Consider the following 21589-nt stretch of genomic DNA (forward strand, 5'->3'; position numbering starts at 1 on the left):
CACATGGGTTACCACCATATACATTTGTCATTCCACCATAAAATTCGAATTTGGCACATAAGGGAAGAAGAAAATGATGTTCACTTGCCAGAATTCAATTTTTATACTTGGCATTGGAGCTCCATTCAACAAATTCGAGTTTCTCTTTGGGATTGTCATCTCATGCCACTTATTTAATCACTTCTACATTGGGATTGGCTCCAATGCCATTTGTCATTGTCATTCTTCATTGGGATTTGCTCCCAACTCTCTATATAATAGAGCCATGGGCTTTCACATTGTATAATATTGTTATTAGCTATTGTGCTTGCGAAAGCACTGCTGCCTTGTACACTTTCAAAAATATCAATAAAGACTTTGGAGTTTCATTCATGAGGTGTTGCTCCTTTTCGAGTGTGATGAATTGTTGAGCATTGGTATAATTCATTTTACTCATGCTTTGACCTAATTAGTTTCCATATGCTCTTGTAGATTTGTTAATGTAGAGCTATCTTGCATTGACATTTGATTTAGAAGTATGCTCTAGGTATAGAATGCTTTAATTGGTTTTAAATAAATCTCTAGAGTTTCTTATCATTGTTTATATTTAAATCTATATGGAACTAATTCTTGATTGAAGTTTTGTAGAGGAAACATCTTGTTGGGATTACAGAATCAAGCGTGAGGGGAAGCCTTTGGAGAGACCAACCCACTCTTGATACATTCTTAAAGGAACTCTCATTTGTTTTTTGAACCTTCCTAGTCTTATCTTACAAAGTGGTTTTGCGGGGATTTCGGCACATAGCTTTTGCACAAGCCGAGAACTTCTAGCTTTAAATCTCTTTTAAAAAAACATTGTACTTCCTTTCTTTCATTTGCTATCTAAGAGCTTGAAGATGGCTAAGCAAAGACAAGAGTTTACTCTCACTCTTTAGTTTAGCCTTTTGTAAATTATAATTGTACATATACATTTTATCTTGTTGATTTTTCCATTAATACTTAACTTATTTTGCAGCCATTGTTTGGATTGTTTGCTAACTCTTGTGTGGCAGATTTTGAAGAAAAACTTCCCGCAACATCTAACAAGTGTTTGCAAGACCTTTGGCAAGTGTTGGGGGTTCGATTTCCAAGGATGTCGTGAGCCCTTTTGAGGCTTATTTTGGCCAAATCGAGTTCACTAGAAGGCTGCCCATTTTCTTCTTTAAGCCGTGGGCATTTGGAGGAAACTCACACCTTGTTTCCCTTGCATAAGTTTTGTGAGATCTTGTCACTACTTTCTCAAGAAAAGAGGTCTAGTGTCCAAGTTTCAAGCAATTATTGTGAGGACTCTCCTTGAAATATAGTTGAGAACTTTGAAGGGCCCTCTTCTCATTGTCATATAAATAAAAGATCTAACTTGCTTGTGGGAGCTTGGGATTTCTCCCATGGTATCCTATCTCCCCATTTCGAGGGAGGCTTCTCTTGGGTGGATTGACATTTGAATGGTTTAAGCTTTCATACTTCATTCACTTACATGCATGTTTTAATTGGGAATTAACACAACTTCACTATCACATTTCATTAAGTTAAAGTTTGTTACAATTTCGTTTGAGCTTTGCTTATTTTGGCCAAATCGAGTTCACTAGAGGGCTGCCCATTTTCCTCTTTAAGCCGTGGGCATTTGGAGGAAACTCACACCTTGTTTCCCTTGCATATTTTTGTGAGATCTTATCACTAATTTCTCAAGAAAAGAGGTCTAGCGTCCAAGTTTCAAGCAATTATTGTGAGGACTCTCCTTGAAGTATAGTTGAGAACTTTGAAGGGCCCTCTTCTCATTGTAATATAAATAAAAGATCTAACTTGCCTGTGGGAGCTTGGGATTTCTCCCATGGTACCCTATCTCCCCATTTAGAGGGAGGCTTCTCTTGGGTGGATTGACATTTGCATGGTTTAAGCTTTCATACTTCATTCACTTACATGCATGCTTTAATTGGGAATTAACACAACCTCACTATCACATTTCATTAAGTTAAAGTTTGTTACAATTTCATTTGAGCTTTGCATTTTCTTTCTCATTGTTGCTTGGAGCTACAAGCTTACACTTTATTTTGGGCAATTCATCATTTACATGCAAGCATTTTATATTCTTAACAAACTTTGATTCGTTTCCATTTACCTTGGTAAATTGTTTCATGAGCACTTGAATACATGCTTCAATTTTATGCTACATTGTTATCTTTAATATTGGAGCAATTTATTGTCATTGTCTATTTGAAACAAATTTTACTTTCAAGCAAATTACTTGTATCATTTTAATTCATTGATGAAACACATGCAACACTTGTAAGCTAATTTTATTTCTCGAATTGAAATTATAATTGCAACTTATGTTGAACACTATTTCATTTTCAAGCATTGCAAATCAATCTCTTTGAAGCATTTGAATGTATCATTATTTTAATTTGGGAATTAACACAATTTGCATTTCATCTAGGCATTTTAGTGTAGGAAGGCCCCAAGCCTCATTAAAATTTTACCTCCAACATAAGTTGGTTGAAGTAGACATCTTAGGGATCCTCTACTCCTCTATTGACTCTTCACTGTGAGATCCATATCATTGGGCGAGGGTGAAGTCTGAGGATTCAAGAGTTAAATTGTAATCTTGTTGTAGAGCTAATTAATAAAATTAACCAAATGCACTTTACATTACATTTACTTTACTTGTCTCTTGATGATTTGAATTTTCATATGCAAAGTCTATTCCAAAAGCAAGTATTGTAATCATTTCAAACAAGTGTTTTCTTTTCATGTTTCAAGTCTAATTGCATATTGATGTCTTGGTTTAGCACTTCCTTTATTTTAGATTTCCAAGTTAATTACTAATTTTTTGGTTTTGGCAAGATATGTTTCACATGTTTTGATTTATAAAGTTGATTATCTCAAAAGCATTTTGTATCTTACATATCTTGTGCTAACAATTCTTATTTACATTTCAGGGTTACTTTGTTTTCTCTTTTGAGAGCATTGCATTTTACTTTGAGCAAATATATCTTTAAATTGCTGAGCAAATTCCTTATAAGGCACTGGTTCTATGGTTTTTTAATAATATTAGATTGGCATTGTTATTTCAAGTTGCTCATTTCATATTTGCCCATAAATCCTTAAAAGTAATCCATTTTCACTATAACACTCTCCTAGAAACTCACATCTTTTAACTTAACTTTTCATTAGGGACCACCCCCCTTAGCTAACCTAGGAGATAGCTCAAACGAAGAGAGTCGAGATTAGTGTGACAGCCCCTTCTCTGAGTTCCCTGCCACCAACCACACCTTGTGGGGTTGAAGGCTTTTCTCACTGACTTGTAGGTAGGTGTAGGCGACAGGGTCAACAGGACAGCAATGGTACAATGGTATAACATGGGACAACTAGTATTTAGTGTAGCAAATTCATGGCGCTGTTATGGTATTGCAAAGCACAACGAGACAGCCATGACATTGTGCAACAGTGGCACAATGGGACAGTAATGACATAGTGCAACAGTGGCACAATGAGACAGCCATGACATTGTGCAGCAATGGCACAATGGGATAGTCATGACATAGTGCAGCAGTGGCACAATGAGACAGCGATGACATTGTGCAGCAGTGGCACAATGGGATAGTCATGACATAGTGCAGCAGTGGCACAATGAGACAGCGATGACATTGTGCAGCAGTGGCACAATGGGACAATCATGACATAGTGAAGCAATGGCACAACGAGACAGCTATGACATTGTGCAGCAGTGGCACAATGGGTCAGCAAGCATGTGCAACATGGTGCAACACGATGAGGTGCACCATGATAACGAGATGCAGCACAATGATAGGTGAAGGAGTCGCCTTGGAAAATCAATTGAAGCAGCATGTCTTCTGATCTCATGTATCATCTTCTTAGAGATGATCTATGTTCTTATCTAGATAAGTCAAAGTGTTGACCTCTGATGTAAATGTATTATCTCTCTCTCTACTGAACTATTGAAGAACATATAAGAAGAATTGATCAAGGGTTTCCCGACATTGGGGTTTGTCCCTGGCTAGCGCCACATCTTGTGTCCTCTTGTCTTGGCTTGTCTTCTGCGATTAATGTTTATGTTTTATTTGCAGTTTACTTTAATGCTGATGTGATTGCTAATCTGAAAAAGACATTGAGCTAACTATGAAAATTGAAATAAATTGCTCTAAGCATAGAACATACCTAAACTTAACAATTACAGACAGATAATGGAGGTGAATATACTTCTAAAGCTTTTGAGCAATATTTAAGAGAAAATGGCATCAAACACCAAACTATTATTCCATATAATCCACAACAAAATGGTGTTGCAGAAGCTGTACTCTATGCAGCATACATTAAAAATAGATGTCCTTCTTCTATCATCAACAACAAATCACCATATGAACTTTGGTACAGCAGGTTACCAGCCATTCAACATTTTAAAGTTTTTGGATCTACTTGTTATGCACTTATTCCTAAGCATCAAAGAAACAAATTAAAGCCAGAAGCCGAAAGTGTATTTTTCTGGGTTATTCCAGTACTTCAAAAGCATGCAGATTATATGATGAAGAAAACAATAAATTTATTCTTTCCAGAGTTGTCATATTTTTAGAATTTGCAAAATATTTCTCCACTGTTGATAGACAACTTTCTCATTTAGAAAAATTTACATCCAAGAAATTTTATTTTGAATCTGAAAATACAGTTCCCATACTAGATCAGTCTGTGGGTTTCCCATCTTTAATTCATGAAGATGTTTCTGCTGAGGAAATTTGGAAGATAATGTTGTTTCTGCAGAGTCAGAAAGTGTTCCTAAAGAACCTGTACTTAAGGAGGAGGAGCCCTCACAACCACTTCAGCAACATTTGAGAAGATCCACTCGTATTCGAAAAGTTCCAAGCAAATATGATGATTATGAGACAAGAAGTTCTTCTATAGGTAATGTTTCTTATGATTGTGAATTTAATTATTCCACAATTAATGAACGTAGTTGTTTTGAAGAAGCTACTAATTGTGATGAATAGAAGGATGCAATGAAGAAGGAATATGATGCCCTTATAAAAAAATGGCACATGGAGGTTGGTGGATCCTCCTACTAGCATCAAACCCATTGGTTGTAAATGGGTCTATAAAGTCAAGTATAAAGGAGATGGTTCACTTGACAAATATAAGGCCAGACTTGTAGCTAAAGGCTATGCTTAGAAGGAAGGTGTTGATTACACAGAGACTTTTGCTCCTACAGCAAAATGGGGCACAATCAGAACTTTGTTTTCTCTTGCAGCACAAAAAGGATGGAAGATACATCATATGGATTTAAAAACAGTTTTTTTGAATGGAGATTTGAAAGAGGATGTCTACATGTTTCAGCCTGAGGGTTTTGCTGTCAAAGACAAAGAAAATAAGGTATGCAAATTGGTAAAAGCATTATATGGACTGAAACAAGCATCCCGTGCTTGGTATGAAAAAATAACTGAACACCTCCTTAAGTTGAATTACAAAATTTTTGACCTAGATGATGCAACTTTATTTGTCAAGAAGATTGGAAAATCAGTTGTATATCTAGTTATCTATGTTAATGATTTAATGATTACAGGGAACAATGAAAATTATATAGTGTCTATTAAAAGAGAGCTGTAGAAAATTTTTGACATGACAGATTTGGGTTTGTTGCGTTACTATTTAGGAATTGAAGTTGATCAGCGACCCAAGCATATTTTTATTTCTCAGAAGAGATATGTTGGACAGTTATTGAACAAATTTGGAATGCAAGATTGTAACCTGTTTTTACTCCTATGGAGCAAAATTTGAAACTTACTTCTATTGCAGGAAGTGTATTTGATGATCCAACAAAGTATAGGCAACTGTTGGAAGTTTAATTATTTTAAACACTACTAACCCTGACATTAATTTTGTTGTAGCGATACTTTCCAGGTTTTTTTTCAAGAAGAAAAAGCATAATAGTATTATATAAGATATATAACTGCCAACATTACATCATGTCTGTGAAATGGTCATGACCAAACTGAGAAATAGACAGCAGATAGATCTGTGCCGAATGATCCCAATGAGACAAAATATACAGAATATAACAAACAGAGTTGTACTCAGCATGAAAATCATCTACGACATGTGGAAGATAGTTTATGCATCAGCCTTGTGAAGGTCATTGGAATGCAACAAAGAAAGTGCTGAAAAACTTTAAGGGCACTCAAACATTTGGCGTCACATACTCCAAAGTTGCATATTTCCATCTCACTGCATATTCAGACTCGGATTTTGATGGTGATAAAAAGAGTGGGATCTCTACTTCTGGTTATTTGATGAATCTCGGATCAGCAGCCATTAATTGGAGGTCACACAAGCAATCTGTACCAGCTGATTCTACCACTGAAGCTGAATATGTTGCAGCATCTCAAGCCACAAAAGAAATCATTTGGCTTCGCAAGATACTTGAAGACTTGCAAGAGAAACAGAAAGATTCAACTCCTTTATTTATCGATAATTCTTCTTCATTTCAATTGGCCAAGAATCCAAGAAGACATAAGATGTGACACCAGCCAGGGACAAACCCCAATGTGGGGAAACCCTTGATCAATTCTTCTTATATTCTTCGATAGTTCAGCAGAGAGAGATAGTACAAATACATTTGAAGTCAACACTTTGACTTGCCAAAATAAGAGATCAGACATCAGAGATCTTCACCATGAAGAAGACACAATGAGGTTGTAAATCTGATAACAAGGACTGCAGTTCTGAACTCAGGTGAACTTTGAAGGCATAATTATCAATCCTCATTCTTCATTCTTCAATTGATTCTTCAAGGTGATTCCATCACCATGTTGCACATTGCTAGCTGACTAATCCTCAACATAGTAATACAAGCCCATGACAATAGCTCTATCCATCTCATATTACAGCAGCATCATACATCCCTCCAATAGTCATCAAAATTAGCCTTAGATCTCAGCAGTATTATCTCACAAGACAGCTCCTAGATTATGCTAAAGATCTGGGCATATATAAGCCCTCATACACTCATACGAAATGCTTGAATGTGGTGTTATGGTCTGCAACCTAACACACAGTCTTCATGCACCATATTCATTATTGCTTGTCCCTTCAATAACACCTCAACAGGTTTGATACTATGCTCCTCTAACTCGGTCCTCTTGCAAGAAGAAACCAGCCTTATACTATCACAAAAGAGATACCCAAACCATGCCACTTTCATGCTGACAACCTGCTGTGATTAGGGCACTTTAGGTCTCGGTTAGGCCTCTCTATACAACGTATAGGGGCCTCTTTGAACAACGATTAGCTCCACCCTTAACTGTGGATTTGGACCACTTAGAACAGTGAATTAACTCTCCTCAGAGGATCGGCGACCTGCACATCAGTCCCAATGTGTTCAATACCTACTATCTATATGCTCGAAGTGATCATATAACACGGGATTCCTCAACAATCGAATCCCACTCTGGTTGTCACAGAAGATCGCGATAGTATCCAGCACGTGTCCAAACAGCTCACAAAAGAGCTTCCACAACCAGACAGCTTCACAGGAGGCCATACTCACAACGATGTATCCGGCCTCATCGGTGCTCAAAGCAACCGACTTCTGCTTCCTACTCATCCAGGATATCGAAGCAGAACCCAAAGAGAACCAGTATCCAAAAGTGCTCTTGCAATCCTCCACACTGCCTGCCCAGTCAGCATCAGAATAATCATGCAGCTTCACATTCTCGGCTGTGTATCTCAATCCATGAGAGATTGTGCCCCAAAGATATCTCATAAAGATTTTTGGCACCAATCCAATGAGAGTGACGAGGCTTAGCCATATGTTGGCTCAACATGCTAACTGCAAAGCATATATCTGGACGGGAGTTCACCAAGAACATCAATGCTATTATGTGTTTATGAAACTCATAGGCATTTCCCAAATCAGGTCCGGTAGCACTACCGCATAACTTCTTAAAGTTAGGCTCCATCGGGGTAGTCACAGGTTTGCAGTCGACCATTCCAAATCCGAAATCCAAGTCCCTCTTACTTTTGCAAATGAGAGGGTTTGTACCTGTCAAAAAGAGGTCGTCCTCATAAGGTACCAGTGTAAGAGGTCTATCATCCACAACCTTAAAGCAATGGTTTGGATCGACTTCACTTCTAGTGAATCTCAGCTTCATCAAATAGCTATCAATCCTCTCACACCAAGCTCGGGGTGCTTGCTTTAAATAATTGAGAGCTTTCTTCCACCTGCATACATGAGATTCTCAATCATGAATCTCATATCCCTCAGGTTGTTCCACATCTGAGGTCTTGTTATTACATGAGGGGAATGGTCTCCTTGTAAGATTTCCTTCGGTACATCTCGAACATGTACCTTCATGCTCTTCCTTGAATTCAAGCATCCCTATCACCATCCGACTCACATCGGGTAGGCCTTACAATGAAGATGGGCATACCTTTGGTGCCATAGAAGAGATGTGTCACACGACATGGCCCCCAATGGACTTCCTACAACTTGATACAAATTGCCAATCCTGAACCCAAAAGTAAAAGTTCTTGAAAAGTCCTTTTCCAAACACGTACCTTTCCATCGATGAATGCCACCTTGTAACCTATGTCTTCCATTGCCGAAATGGACACCAGGGTCTTCTTGAGATTCAGTACATTAATAATTTCTTGTAAATGAATCGAGTTACCCTGGTCCAGTAGAAGAGTAACATTCCCAAAACCCTTTGCGGGATAGGTGGCATCGTCTCCAAGAATAATCTCCAAGTTTGTTTCCTTATCTATCAGATTAGAGAGAGCTTCCTTGTATTTGGTGAAGTGCCTTGAAACACCACTATCAATAAGCCAATTTCCCAAGGATTCTGGAGGAGAGGCAGTGGAGAGGGTCGATATAAGATAATACTCCTTTTGCTTATCTGAAACAACATTTGATTCTTCATACCTGGAGTTCCTTGCTTTCTTGGAGAGTCGGCCATTTCCTTGATGTCCTGCATTCCTTTTTCCCTTTGCCATTGTACCTATCATTCCTTCGATCATTGAAGATGCCCCTAGGATGATTATGATCATCATCATGAGATGTGTCCCTTCTATTTGGACACTCCCTCGCAAAATGGCCAAACTTATTACAAGCAAGGCATCTGCCCTTCTTTCCATCCTTAGATCCGGACTTTCCATTGAAGTGACCTTTAGGTAGGCAACCAAACGCTTGTCAGAGGAAGCTCTGATAATCTTCTTCGCTTCGACTTCACCCTTGAAGTACTTGTTCTTTGGCGCAGCCGATGCATTTGATGTAGGCCCAGGGATTTTACCCTTCACGAAATCCAACACTTCTTGCTTTCGGGAAGTGGGATGAGGAACCCATTGAGCCTTTTGTCCTTTCCAACTGTCTTCGATGATTGCTCTTTCACTCTTGCTTGGGCTTTGTCTTCACCTCAGCTCTAATACCATGTTAATTTTAGGTATGTTCTATGCTGAGAGTAATTTACTTCAATTTTTCATTTTAGCTCAATGACAATATTCAGATTAGCAATTACATCAACGTGATAGTAAAGTGCAGATAGAACATAAACATAAACATCAAAAGACAAGCCAAGACAAGAGGACACAAGATGTGGCACCAGCGAGGGACAAACCCCAATGTGGGGAAACCCTTGATCAATTCTTCTTATATTCTTCAATAGTTCAGCAGAGAGAGATAGTACAAATACATTTGAAGTCAACACTTTGACTTGCCAAAATAAGAGATCAGACATCAGAGATCTTCGCCATGAAGAAGACACAATGAGGTTGTAGATCTGATAACAAGGACTGCAGTTCTAAACTCAGGTGAACTTTGAAGGCATACTTATCAATCCTCATTCATCAACTGATTCTTCAAGGTGATTCCATCAACATGATGGACCTTGCTAGCTAACTAATCCTCAACGCAGTAATACAAGCCCATGACAATAGCTCTGTCCATCTCATATTACAGCAGCGTCATACAGCCCTCCAATAGTCATCAAAATTAGCCTTAGATCTCAGCAGTATTATCTCACAAGAGAGCTCCTAGATTATGCTAAAGATCTGAGCATATATAGGCCCTCATACACTCATACGAAATGCTTGACTATGGTGTTATGGTTTGCGGCCTAACACACAGTCTTCAGGCAACATATTCATTTTTGCTTGTCCCTTCAATTGTTGATTTGGGGTAGCATCAGATGTGCTCTAGCCACGAAAATTGGTGGAGAGGCTAAGGCACATGAGATCTGCAATACCCAAAAAGGGTTTGGGCAGATTTTAAACAGTTTGGGAGATATTAAAATAATTAATATTTTTAATGGAGTCCCTAAGTCTAAACTTAGGGAAATTAAAATATTAATGTGAATTAATATAAAACTGTGTTAGAATGGTCCAAAAGTCATGGATCAAGCCAGATCTAATCTCGATCGTTGATTTGTCAACGAGAAAAGTATAAGAGGAGGCTTGAGGGTCACTTGGAGAACACACCAAGAGATCAAGATTTCGACTTTCTGGGGCTGGGTTTGTTGAGGATGTTGAGAGAGTGATCAGAGTTGCAGCTAAGGGGCAGTGAATACAGACGCAGAGAGGCAGAGATAGCACCGGGAGGATTAGCGCAGCAGCCGGAGAGAGGGACGCAGAAGCAGCCAAGGGTTCACGCAGAGCCAGCCAGAGCTCACGCAGAGGCAGCCAGGAGTTGCGCAGTGCCTCAGAGGACCAGCGTGGGTGACGCAGAGGGCCAAAGGACTGACGCTGCCTCTAGAGGCTGACACAAGCGAAGCCAGAGTGACGTTGGGCTAACGTTGGGACAAAGAGAGCCTGACGCAGTCCCTAGACGCTGACGCTGGGGTTTCGTGGGGCAAATTGGAGCTGTGGAGCTGGCAGAGTGTTTATCCGGGGTTTCAGCGGGAATATCTACTTCCGAGTGGAGAGGTACTACTGCCGAGATTTTTCTCTATTGGGTGAGCCGGATTTGGCACCCAGATTGTATTTTGAAACTGCTTAATAAATCAAACCCTCAGATAGTTGCACCGATTTTCCCGCATTGGGTTTTTCCGGGGACATTAGTCAAAAAACAACGGTGTCACTTGTGTGCTTGTTTCTGTTTCCTTCAGTTGATGATCTGTAATGTGTTGAGCATGCACTTGTATATATTTCCAGTATTTACATGGTAAATAACTTGTTAATTAACAGAACAAGTAGGTAGGAATAAATCAAAAAGTACATGAAGGATTTCTAACGGGTTAGACTTAGAAATTCCAACATGGTATCAGAGTGTAGTTGCAGATCACAGCAGAACTGAGGACATCAGCCGAGCAGAGCAGCAGCAGCAGAAAACAGTGGTCCCAAGTGATAGAAGTTGTTCCTAGCAGAGTAGCAGCAAGGAAAGGGTGACGCAGTGCCTACGTCATTAAGATTGAGCCAAGAAGAGGCAGCGCAGAGGCTAAGGGAGGCAAAGGCAGGTTCACGCAAAGCCACGCAAAGGCCAGGAGAGCTGACACAGTTAGCTGAGGAGGTTGATTTGTCGGTACCGGGATTGCACAGAGCCTAGGAGCTCTAACCTTCAGTTTTTTGGGGTTTAGGAGGTTGTGGGTAAGTCGCAGAGTGGAACTAGTGGGGTACTGTAGTCAGAATAGTACTTAACAGGGCAAGACTAAGGAGGAGGGAGTTGCTACTGAGGGTTTCTAGCCAAGAAATCCGGATCAATGGTGCAGCAGCACTAAGGATCGGAGTGCGGGCATCTCAACATTGGCAAAAGGGTTTCCAGGAGGGAAATTGAGGCTCAGAGGGAGTCATACTGAGAACTTCTAAGAGGGAAGTAGAGGAGCAGCGAGATGGCGGTGAACCGAGTAAGAGACCAAGACAGACTAGACAGAGCCTCAAACTTTGTAGTCTGGAAGGCCAAAATCCTATCCATTCTAGACAGGAATCATGTCAAGCACTTTGCCTTGAGGACAATAGCTATCCCAGTTGACCCAGCTGATAACGACAAGTACGAGGAGGCAATGGCGAGGGCCAAGAGCATCATCCTTGACGAGGTCAAGGACCATGTAGTACCACATATTGGCGAAAAAAAAACGGCAAATGAGATGCGGGAGGCCCTACAGAAATTGTACCAGCATATTTTTGTGTAGAGAAGGATGTTACTAGAAAATCAACTGCGATCATACTAGATGCAGAAGGGAGAACAGATCGACCCCTTCCTCGATCGATTAAAGAAGATCCGAGATCAGCTAGCTTCCATAGGGGCCACGTCGGATCAAGAATTGATGGTGAGAACAGCCCTGAACGCGGTCTCAGAAGACTAGGAGGTGTTTGTCCAAAGTATATTGGGCAGGGCACCCTTCCAGATTGGGAGGAAATGTGGGCTGCTCTTTGCCAAGAAGCAATCAGAAGGTTGAGCAAGGCGGGAAGCAGCGGCAAGGGGATCAGAATCAAGGAGGAGGAGGTGGATGTTGCCCTAGCATCTGAGGGAAAGCAGGAGAAATGGAAGAAGAAGGACCTCTCCAAGGTCAAATGCTTCCACTGTGGGGAGCTAGGTCATTATGCGACCCAGTGTCCAAGGAAGAAGAGCAAGGGAGAGGCCTCCGAGACCAAGGTTGCACCAGCAAGGGCAGAGAAGGAAGTGGAGACAGACAATGACTGTGCCATGAGTGTGCACACGCCACTTGAGCGGAAGTGGGGAGACATCGAGCTGTAGTCAGACAGACTACAGAAGATGAGGTGCAAGATCCTTGAAGTACCCAACCTCTCGGATTATACCTGGCTACGGGAGCCCCGAAGAGGAGTAGCAGTGATGGCGGATGTCAGTAGAGATGGATGCGAATGGAGTAAGAGAGGGAGCTACAGTGCAGGATTCCCAGGATAGCGTGAGGCAGCAGTGCGAGAAGCACGAGAGTGTTGCAGCAGTGCAGGATGGCACAGAGAGATGTGCAACGGTGCAAGATGCACAGAGTTGTTGCAGCAACGCAGAGGTCAAAGAGGGAGAACTTGTCAGTGACAAAGGGAGCTTCAGCATCAGGAATGTTTCTAGCCTGACGGAGATGTCAGAGTTGGGAGATCAATTACTTACTTCTCAGTAACTGGGTTGCAGTGCAGCAGTTAGCAGTGCTAGTGCTATGCGCAATACGATGCAGCATGATGAGAGGGGTTGCAGTGCGGATGCAGCAGTGGCAGTGGCAGGGCCATGGGCAGCAGCACGGATGCAACAGTGGCAATGGCAAGGCCATGGGTAGCAGTACAGGATGCAGCAGTGCAGAGGATGTTGGGCAGCAGGCCTAGCATCAGCACAGGGACCGATGCCGAATGATCAGAGTGATGCTCAATGAGGAGTATTAATAGAGCACAGTCCTCGCTAAGAGGGAGTGTTGATCTGGGGTAGCATCAGATGTGCTCTAGCCACGAAAATTGGTGGAGAGGCTAAGGCACATTAGATCTCCAATACCCAGAAAGGGTTTGGGCAGATTCTAAACAGTTTGGGAGATATTAAAATAATTAATATTTTTAATGGAGTCCCTAAGTCTAAACTTAGGGAAATTAAAATATTAATGTGAATTAATATAAAACTGTTTTAGAATGGTCCAAAAGTCATGGATCAAGCCAGATCTAATCTCAGTCGTTCATTTGTCAACGAGAAAAGTATAAGAGGCGGCTTGAGGGTCACTTGGAGAACACACCAAGAGATCAAGATTTCGACTTTTTGGGGCTGGGTTTGCTAAGAAAGTTGAGAGAATGATCAGAGTTGCAGCTGAGGGGCAGTGAATACAGAAGCAGAGAGGCAGAGATAGCAACGGAAGGATCAGCGCAGTAGCCGAAGAGAGGGACGCAGAAGCAGCCAAGGGTTCACGCAAAGCAAGCCAGGGCTCACGTCGAGGCAGTCAGGAGTTGCACGGTGCCTCAGAGGGTCAGCGTGAGTGACGCAGAGGGCCAGAGGACTGACGCAGTGCCTCCAGAGGCTGATGCAGGCCAAGCCAAAGTGATGCTGGGCTAACGCTGGGCCAGAGAGAGGCTGACGCGGAGGTTTCGTGGAGTAGATTGGAGCTGTGGAGCTGCCGGAGTGTTTATCCGGGGTTTCAGCCGGAATATCTGCTTCCGAGTAGAGAGGTACTACTGCCAAGATTTTTCTCTGTTGGGTGAGCCGGATTTGGCACCCAGATTGTATTATGAAGCTGCTTAATAAATCAAACCCTCAGATAGTTGCATCGGTTTTCCCACATTGAGTTTTTCCGGGGACATTAGTCCAAAAACAACGGTGTCACTTGTGTGCTTGTTTCTGTTTCCTTCAATTGATGATCTGTAATGTGTTGAGCATGCACTTGTATTTATTTCCAATATTTACATGGTAAATAACTTGTTAATTAACAGAACAAGTAGGTAGGAATAAATCAGAAAGTACATGGGGTTAGACTTAGAAATTCCAACATCAATAACACCTCAACAGGTCTGATACTATGCTCCTCTAACTCGGTCCTCTTGCAAGAAGAAACCAGCCTTAAACTGTCACAAAAGAGATGCCCAAACCATGCCACTTTCACACTGACAACCTGTTGTGATTAGGGCACTTTAGGTCTCGGTTAGGCCTTCTCTATACAGCGTATAGGGGCCTCTTTGAACACCGATTAGGTCCACCCTTAACTGCGGATTTGGACCACTTAGAACAGTGAATTAACACTCCTCTTGACAGCGATTAGGTCCACCCTTAACTGCGGATTTGGACCACTTACAACAGTGAATTAACACTCCTCTTGACAGCGAGTAGTAACACCGAAATGAAGCCACCTTTGACTGTGTATAGCAGCCTCTATTTGACTGCGGCTAGCTGCAGATAGGAGCATATCTGAACGGTGGATCAAGGCCTCCTTATTACTGCGTATAGGGCTTCTAAAGCACCTTCACAACTGCGTCTAAGACTTTCTTTAGACCTGCGGCTAGAGTACCTTTGGACAGCAGCTAGGGATTCTCCTTCAGCTGCATAATAGACATCTTTACTGCTGCTAAGTCTCCTCTTTACTGTGGATGCATGATCTTCAGATGACTGCGTCTTACTATCCTTTAGGACTGCATATGGGAGCCTTCTAGGACAGCGGATTAGGGCATCATTTTACTGTGGTTAGTTCTCCTCCATGGCTGTGATTAGGGCTTCTCCTTACCTGTGTTTAGGGCACTTTAAAACAGCGTCATAGGGTCTCTTCTAGACCTGCATTTAGGGCATGTTAGGACAGCAGCTTAGGGTCTCTTCTAGACCTGCGTTAAAGCCTCTCCTCCATGACTGCGTCTAGACTCTAGATCTCATTAGGGCAGCGTATTCTCCTCTAGATCTCTCCTTCCACCAAAACCCAAACAAGTGGAGAGAGGTCACAAGAGAGATGTGTGTCAAAATGACTTGAAGACCTCTTCTATTTATAATAAAACGTTGAGGACAAGTGGGGGTAATTTGGTTGCTGGCTGACCTTGACGAATTGTCAAGTAACACAAATAAATTCATATTTCCATGAATACATGTCGGAATCGGATGATCTTTAGATCAATCCTATACCTCTTGACGAGAGGAATCCAAGAAAAATATCAGCTGCCATAAATAAGAAGACTCACATGGAGTTTGGCCCTAGTTGCCAATTTTAACACTAATCCTACGGAATATTGTAATATTATTAGATTAGAATTAATAATTTAGGCAATTTCTGTTTTACAGTTAGCATAACCACCTGACAGTTGTGATCTAATAACTGTTCTCTGTTTGTATAAATGTTTGGTGATTTCACTCAATAAAACTACGATTTGTTTTGTGGAGTTCATTGGGCCTGTACAGGAGTGACCCTATAGCTGAACGGATTAAGACACCAAGCGTTTCTTCTGAGACACACGCAGATTGCTGAAGCCACAGATTTGAGATTTTGCATGCAGTGGCAGATCCTGTAGCAAGGTAGCCGAGTACCTGAGGTTCGAGACCATCCAATATTCTTTGGCAAGACATAAGACCAGTGTAGAAGTGCAAATCAGGTCATGTGAGGGTCCCTGAGTGTATACGCCAGTGGTGTATGCAAGGGAATGAAGAGATCAATCCCGAAGTTTTGAGAGAAGGCAATTCCTGTAACAGACGGAAAAAGGGGTGTGAAGGCAGAAGGGTGCATCAGATCCAGAATTTTGCGAAGAACGGGATTCTCTTAAAGCAAGGCAGAATTGCAGGAGGAAGCTCGGCATGGCCAAGTTATGCCGTGGTTAGTCGACACTGTTTATTAATTATTAAGTAGATTAACGTGAAGACGTGATTAGACGACATTGTTAATTAATTTATTAAGTAGACTAACGTGGAATCATTGGATTATGGAGTAAAAACGACCTTTTTAGTTTGGTCGAAGAATTACATCATTGTTGAAGTTTCATATTGGGCACTCAGCCCTGAGTATTGTGCTTGACGGAAACATTATTGCTGTGAGAATTTGATGCTCATGCATACATTATATGATTGATTGAGTTTGAGACTCGTTATATTTATGCATATGTGTTGTTTATGAAGGTACTACTGTCAAAGTTTTATTGAAGAAACCTTAGTGAGAATAGCATCCTAAGAGCAAAATTGCCTTAGCCCATTACATCAGTAAAGGAGGAATTGGGCTGTGTTTGCTGTGGATGATTGCAAGAAGGTTGATGGAAGTCTGTCCTTGAATGCTGGAGAGGACAGTAGTGTTTTCGAAGGCTGTTATACAGTGATTTGAGAGGCAAATCACTGTGAGTTGCATAGCTATATATGAGCTAATCACAAAGTGAATTGGATGAGCAAAATCACTGTGAGAAGGCTGATTGGTTGGAGCTGATTGTGCAAGATTTTTGGACCAGCAAACCCCTTGTGAGCAGCTGGAATGCAGAGGTATTGAAGGTACAATAACTCTGTGAGAAAAGTGGCAAAGGACCTGTCAGGTGTTCAAGGCAAAGAGGGCTGAAAGGGCTGTGGTCAAGGGTATCTTCAGCAGGTAAGTCAAGTTTGTTCTTGTTCTTGGGCAGATTGACAGTCAAACATTGTTGACTTCAAGCCCTGATTTTCCTTGTATAAGGGCTTTGTAAGGACCATGATCCCTGGTACAGGAGCCCTATGTTTGATTTATTAAAGGAGTAATAAAATCAAGTTTTGGGTCATCTAAATTCTTGTGTACTTTCTTGATTCACTGCTGTTACATTTCTGCTGTGCAAAGACCTTGGAGTTGTGTGTATTTCAGTGTGTTTGTGATCATGATTGGACATAGACCAGATTCTGAAGTACTAGGAAAAACCAACAGCAAACACATTGGAAAATTTTCATTTGCTGCCTGTATATGAAAAAATTCAACTTGCTTGGTCATGGTTTAATGTTTTATAAGTTATCTTTACACAATGTTTACAAAGAGATCAATGAGGCTGCTGATGGACTCTCAAAAGCAGGTATTCAATTGGAATCAGGTGCATGGAAAATTAAAGAATAGGTGGAAGGCAATTCCACAGAATTTCAACATGCTCCTTTCATATAATTTATGGAGTTTCTATATATTCTTGTATAAAATCCCTTGGGATGCTATGTTGTAAGGGACTGATTGGGTGACTGATCTATCTTGGGTTCTTTTATACACAACATTTTTTTCTCTATTTTTAACAAATGTACTTGTTATAGAATAGCAATACTCTTCTGGGGAACTGTTCTGGAACAGTATTATCTGATATAGACATATATGCTCCCTCCATTAGAAGACTGTTTGAAATTCGGGCATGCATCTGCAAAATGTAATTTGTTGTATCATAATGAGATTACAAATTTTTTCCCGAGGGAAAAAATGCAGCAAAACAGGGAACAAAAGTAGAACAGCAGTGTCAACTTCAAATTGCTAATGGATTGGGTAAACCACAAATGCCAAATTGAGAGTCTGGTTCATAATCCAATAATGAAGATGGTATGTTTTCAGAAATTATTATCTCGCATTTATAGAGGAATTAATGTTCAAGCTGATTGTCTTTCTTAAGAAGCAATATCCTTGCAAGAAGGGGCACTTTCAGGACAAGAGTTCCAAAGATATAAACTTATTTCGGAATCTGTTAGATCTCAATAATGATATATGCAGTTTTAGTCCTGTTTATGACAGGGCCAATGGTTTTAGAGTTTTGGAAGGTTTGATTCAATGGCCTGAAAAGGCATTTTCTGTTTTATTCTTGGATGGTATGAAGAACAATAGAAGGTTTAGAAAAGCCTTAGATAACTCTAATAACTAGGTACAGTACATATGTGAAATTTGAAAATTGTTTTTTTGGGCCAAAAAGGACAAAGAAAAAACACATTTATGAGTTTACTAGCTTTCCAATAAGTTTACTAGCTAATTTTTTAATTAGCTATACAAAAATGATAACAAAGATTTGTTATTAAAAAAACAAATAAAATTTATACAAAAAATTTAATCCAAAAAGCCCTTACTGCTCCCCAAAACAAACTCAAATCACCGAGGTGCAAATTTTAGGGAAAAAATGTACTTTACTATTATGAGATTTTTTCCTGAATAAGAACCCATCAACTTACCTTTCTCAGAGCTGTCGCAAGTTTGCCCCTGGTAAAGTTGGCAGTAGCTGCCGTAGATAGCGGAATGCCATTACGAAACTGATACAGATGAACATTTTTCTGAATATACTCGGTAAATTGTACCCTGCAAATCTCTCACACAGGCAGAACGTCAATCTTCGTAATATTTGATCGAGGTGGGAAAAAAAACCCTAGAAATCCCTTGCAAGATAAAATAAATAAATAAGTGCAGAAGGTGTGAGGAATAAAATAAATAATAATACCTATCACCACTCTCGCCGCTTGCACCCAAAAGCTTGTGTGAATCGAGAATCATTATCTTGTCCTCAGATGTCTTTTGCACCACAATACTCTGCACTGCCGAGGTGTCGCCTGCTATCAGAGTGAAGCCATCCCCGACCAACCCGAATACACACTCCATGCCTCTGTTATTCTCCTCTCTGGTTTGCTCACTCACTGCCTCCGATTACTCCAAACTCCGCTTCAAATCCTTGCAGATCTCTCCTGTTTGCGCTTGCTTGAACATAAAGGAACAAACTCGCCGGTTTTTTGTTTTCTTTTATTTAACTCCTTTTAGTCTTCATTTAAATGGTACCTTTTCCTTTTTCTTTTTTTTATTATTATTTTATTGTAACACCTGAAAGTAAAGTTAAGAAAATGGACTTCTAAATGTTCGGAATAATCCAATATTAACTTAGTAGAGGGTTTAGCAGAACGTAAGGTGGTTTCCATGTAACATTTTTTTTCTAGATGGGATGTTTATATGATTCATGATTTAAAATCATTTAAACAAAGATTTTATGAAATGGTATTAATATTGATATGTATAATTTTTTAATAAATGTGAATTTATATGGTCTAACTTGTAATTTTTTTAAAATTTATTGGTGCATGTGTTATATCTATCTCATTATTATTGCGCACTTTACAACCTAGTGTAAGAGAAATGTGTGTAATGTAAATAAGTAATGTAATGTAATCTATGTAAATGTGTGTAATGTAATGTAATGTAATAGGTAAGGTTGACATTTTTGAATGCTCCAACTTTATTACAGTTAAAAATAAATGTATAAATAAAAAAATATACACCATAAAATTTTATATTAATATATAATAATAAATATTAATAATTATATAAATTTCACATCTCATTATATCAAAATATTCTCATTTGTAATTTTATTAAAACTTGGCCCAGAGATGGAAGGAGCTATGGAAACCTTTGCGATGACTAGGGTAAAACCCTTCACCCTAGCCACTCAACCTTTGCACTGTTTGCATGGATTTTTTTCCAGATCTTTTCTATAAATCATTCAATGGTGAATCCTTGTGATTTGGCAAATAAATATGTTTCTTTTGCAGGTATGGTTGCCACTCAAGTTAGCTCTTCTTCGATTTCATACAATTTTATGCTAAAGTTTGGTTCTAGTCTTCCGGTGGTACAAGAAATTTTTTCCCTTAATGCCTTTGTGGATGAGGAAGCTTTCTGTTGTGAAAATAAAAAATCGGAGAATGGTTTGGTTTGCAAGTTTAATGGGTACTGGCCATGGCTGACCGATATGCATAAATGGATCTTTGAGACATGGAAGTCCCTTTTGATGGACAAGCTGAATATTTACCCTATGGCATGGGGTTTCTTCACTATAGTTTTTTATAAGATTGAGGACAAGAAGGTTATCTATGAAGTTGGGTCGTGGTTTTGGGGGAGTGTTTGTCTCTTCATGCAACCTTGGACTCCCAATTTTGACCCAATAACGACATTAATTTCTACAACCCCAGTCTTAGTAAGGCTCTAGAACCTTTGCTTGCATTTTTGGAATAACACATCACTTTCCTATATTGAGAATGTGCTGGGAAAATTCTATCGTAGATGTCCGGAACAAACAAAAAATCTTCAAGACTACTTATTCTCGCATTTGTGTGGAGATGGACTTCAACAAGTGTTTCCCATGGAAATTAATTGAATGGCTCCAAACTATGTTTGGGTCCAAAAGCTCAACTGTGAGAATATCTCATTTCGATGTAGAGCATGCTATGAAACGGGCCATGTAATTTAACACTGACCCAAGTGTTCTTAGAATAGAAAAGACCAAAAAAACCCTAAAGACCCAAATGGTGGGAAGGTGCACAAGGTAATCACTATATGATACTCAAAGAAGAAGAGCTTCAAGACAAAAAAGAACCAGAAGACAAGAAAGAAGCAGATCCAGTCAAAGAAATTGCAACTACGACAACAGAATCTAAGCAGGAAAAATCAATTGCGAATGTGGATCCTTCGGTCACCAGTAAGGATTTCTTGGATGCAAAGTTAGTGGAAAAGCAACAAACCTTCATGGAAAACATATTCCCTCCAGAAAACACAAGGAATCTCATTGAAAAGGAAACTTCTTGGGAAGATTAGGCGGATGTGGAAGATTTCAAGGATAATATCGTGCAGATGTCAAAGAATGTTCCACCAGAATTTATAGAAAAGATGGGTTGGATTCAAGTTGGGAAGAAAGGAAAAAAAAAAATCTCAAAGAAAAAAAAGACGTCAAACTATATCAAAATAAAATTCTTGTGAAAAATGGAATGTAAATGTGTCTATATTTTGGGGGTTTTCTGGAAAATATTTAGTTGAAAAGGGATTGAAGTTTTTATGTCATGGGGAACTTGTTTAAGGGTTTTGATTGAGCCTTTGTGCTCAATCTCAAACCCGCAAGGAAGATTGGAATATGTAAAGGTTATGGCCCTGTAATCGAGATTTTTTAATACGAATCTCTACCTATTTCTTTTAAAAATATATATATTAAAAACCTTGATTCAACCTCTATGGAATATTTTTAGTAGTAGTGAGGATAGAGAGTCTAGATATATGTCAAAAGTAATTATAACCTTTTTTCTTTCAAATTTAATTAAAAAAAATGTTCTAAAATTAAATTAAATTAAAAAAAAAATGTATAGAATATTTTGATTGTGAAATGAGTTATGGTTTTTGGGCATGTGGTATTGATAAGCCATGGTATTGTAGCGAAGGCTATTTACAAGCTAATAATATACATGGTAAAG

General features: G+C 39.8%; 1 protein-coding gene across 1 annotated transcript in view; it reads right to left on the reverse strand.

The window, feature by feature from the left end:
- LOC149186646 (proteasome subunit beta type-2-B-like) overlaps positions 1–19098 on the reverse strand; it is a 33043-nt gene extending 13945 nt beyond the window's left edge. Inside the window, exons 1-2 of the mRNA XM_089411075.1 lie at positions 18805–19098; positions 18542–18665 (exon numbers count right to left, since the gene is read on the reverse strand). Of these exons, the coding sequence (XP_089267201.1) occupies positions 18542–18665; positions 18805–18962 (282 nt within the window). The 5' untranslated portion in view covers positions 18963–19098. The remainder of the gene's footprint in view (positions 1–18541; positions 18666–18804) is intronic.
- Between the last annotated feature and the right edge of the window lie 2491 nt (positions 19099–21589).

The sequence above is a fragment of the Pinus tabuliformis genome, chromosome 3_1 (genome assembly GCF_031772625.1).
Source record: "Pinus tabuliformis cultivar Carrire ecotype Pingquan chromosome 3_1, CPIR1, whole genome shotgun sequence".
In the NCBI taxonomy this organism is placed as follows: Eukaryota; Viridiplantae; Streptophyta; class Pinopsida; order Pinales; family Pinaceae; genus Pinus; species Pinus tabuliformis.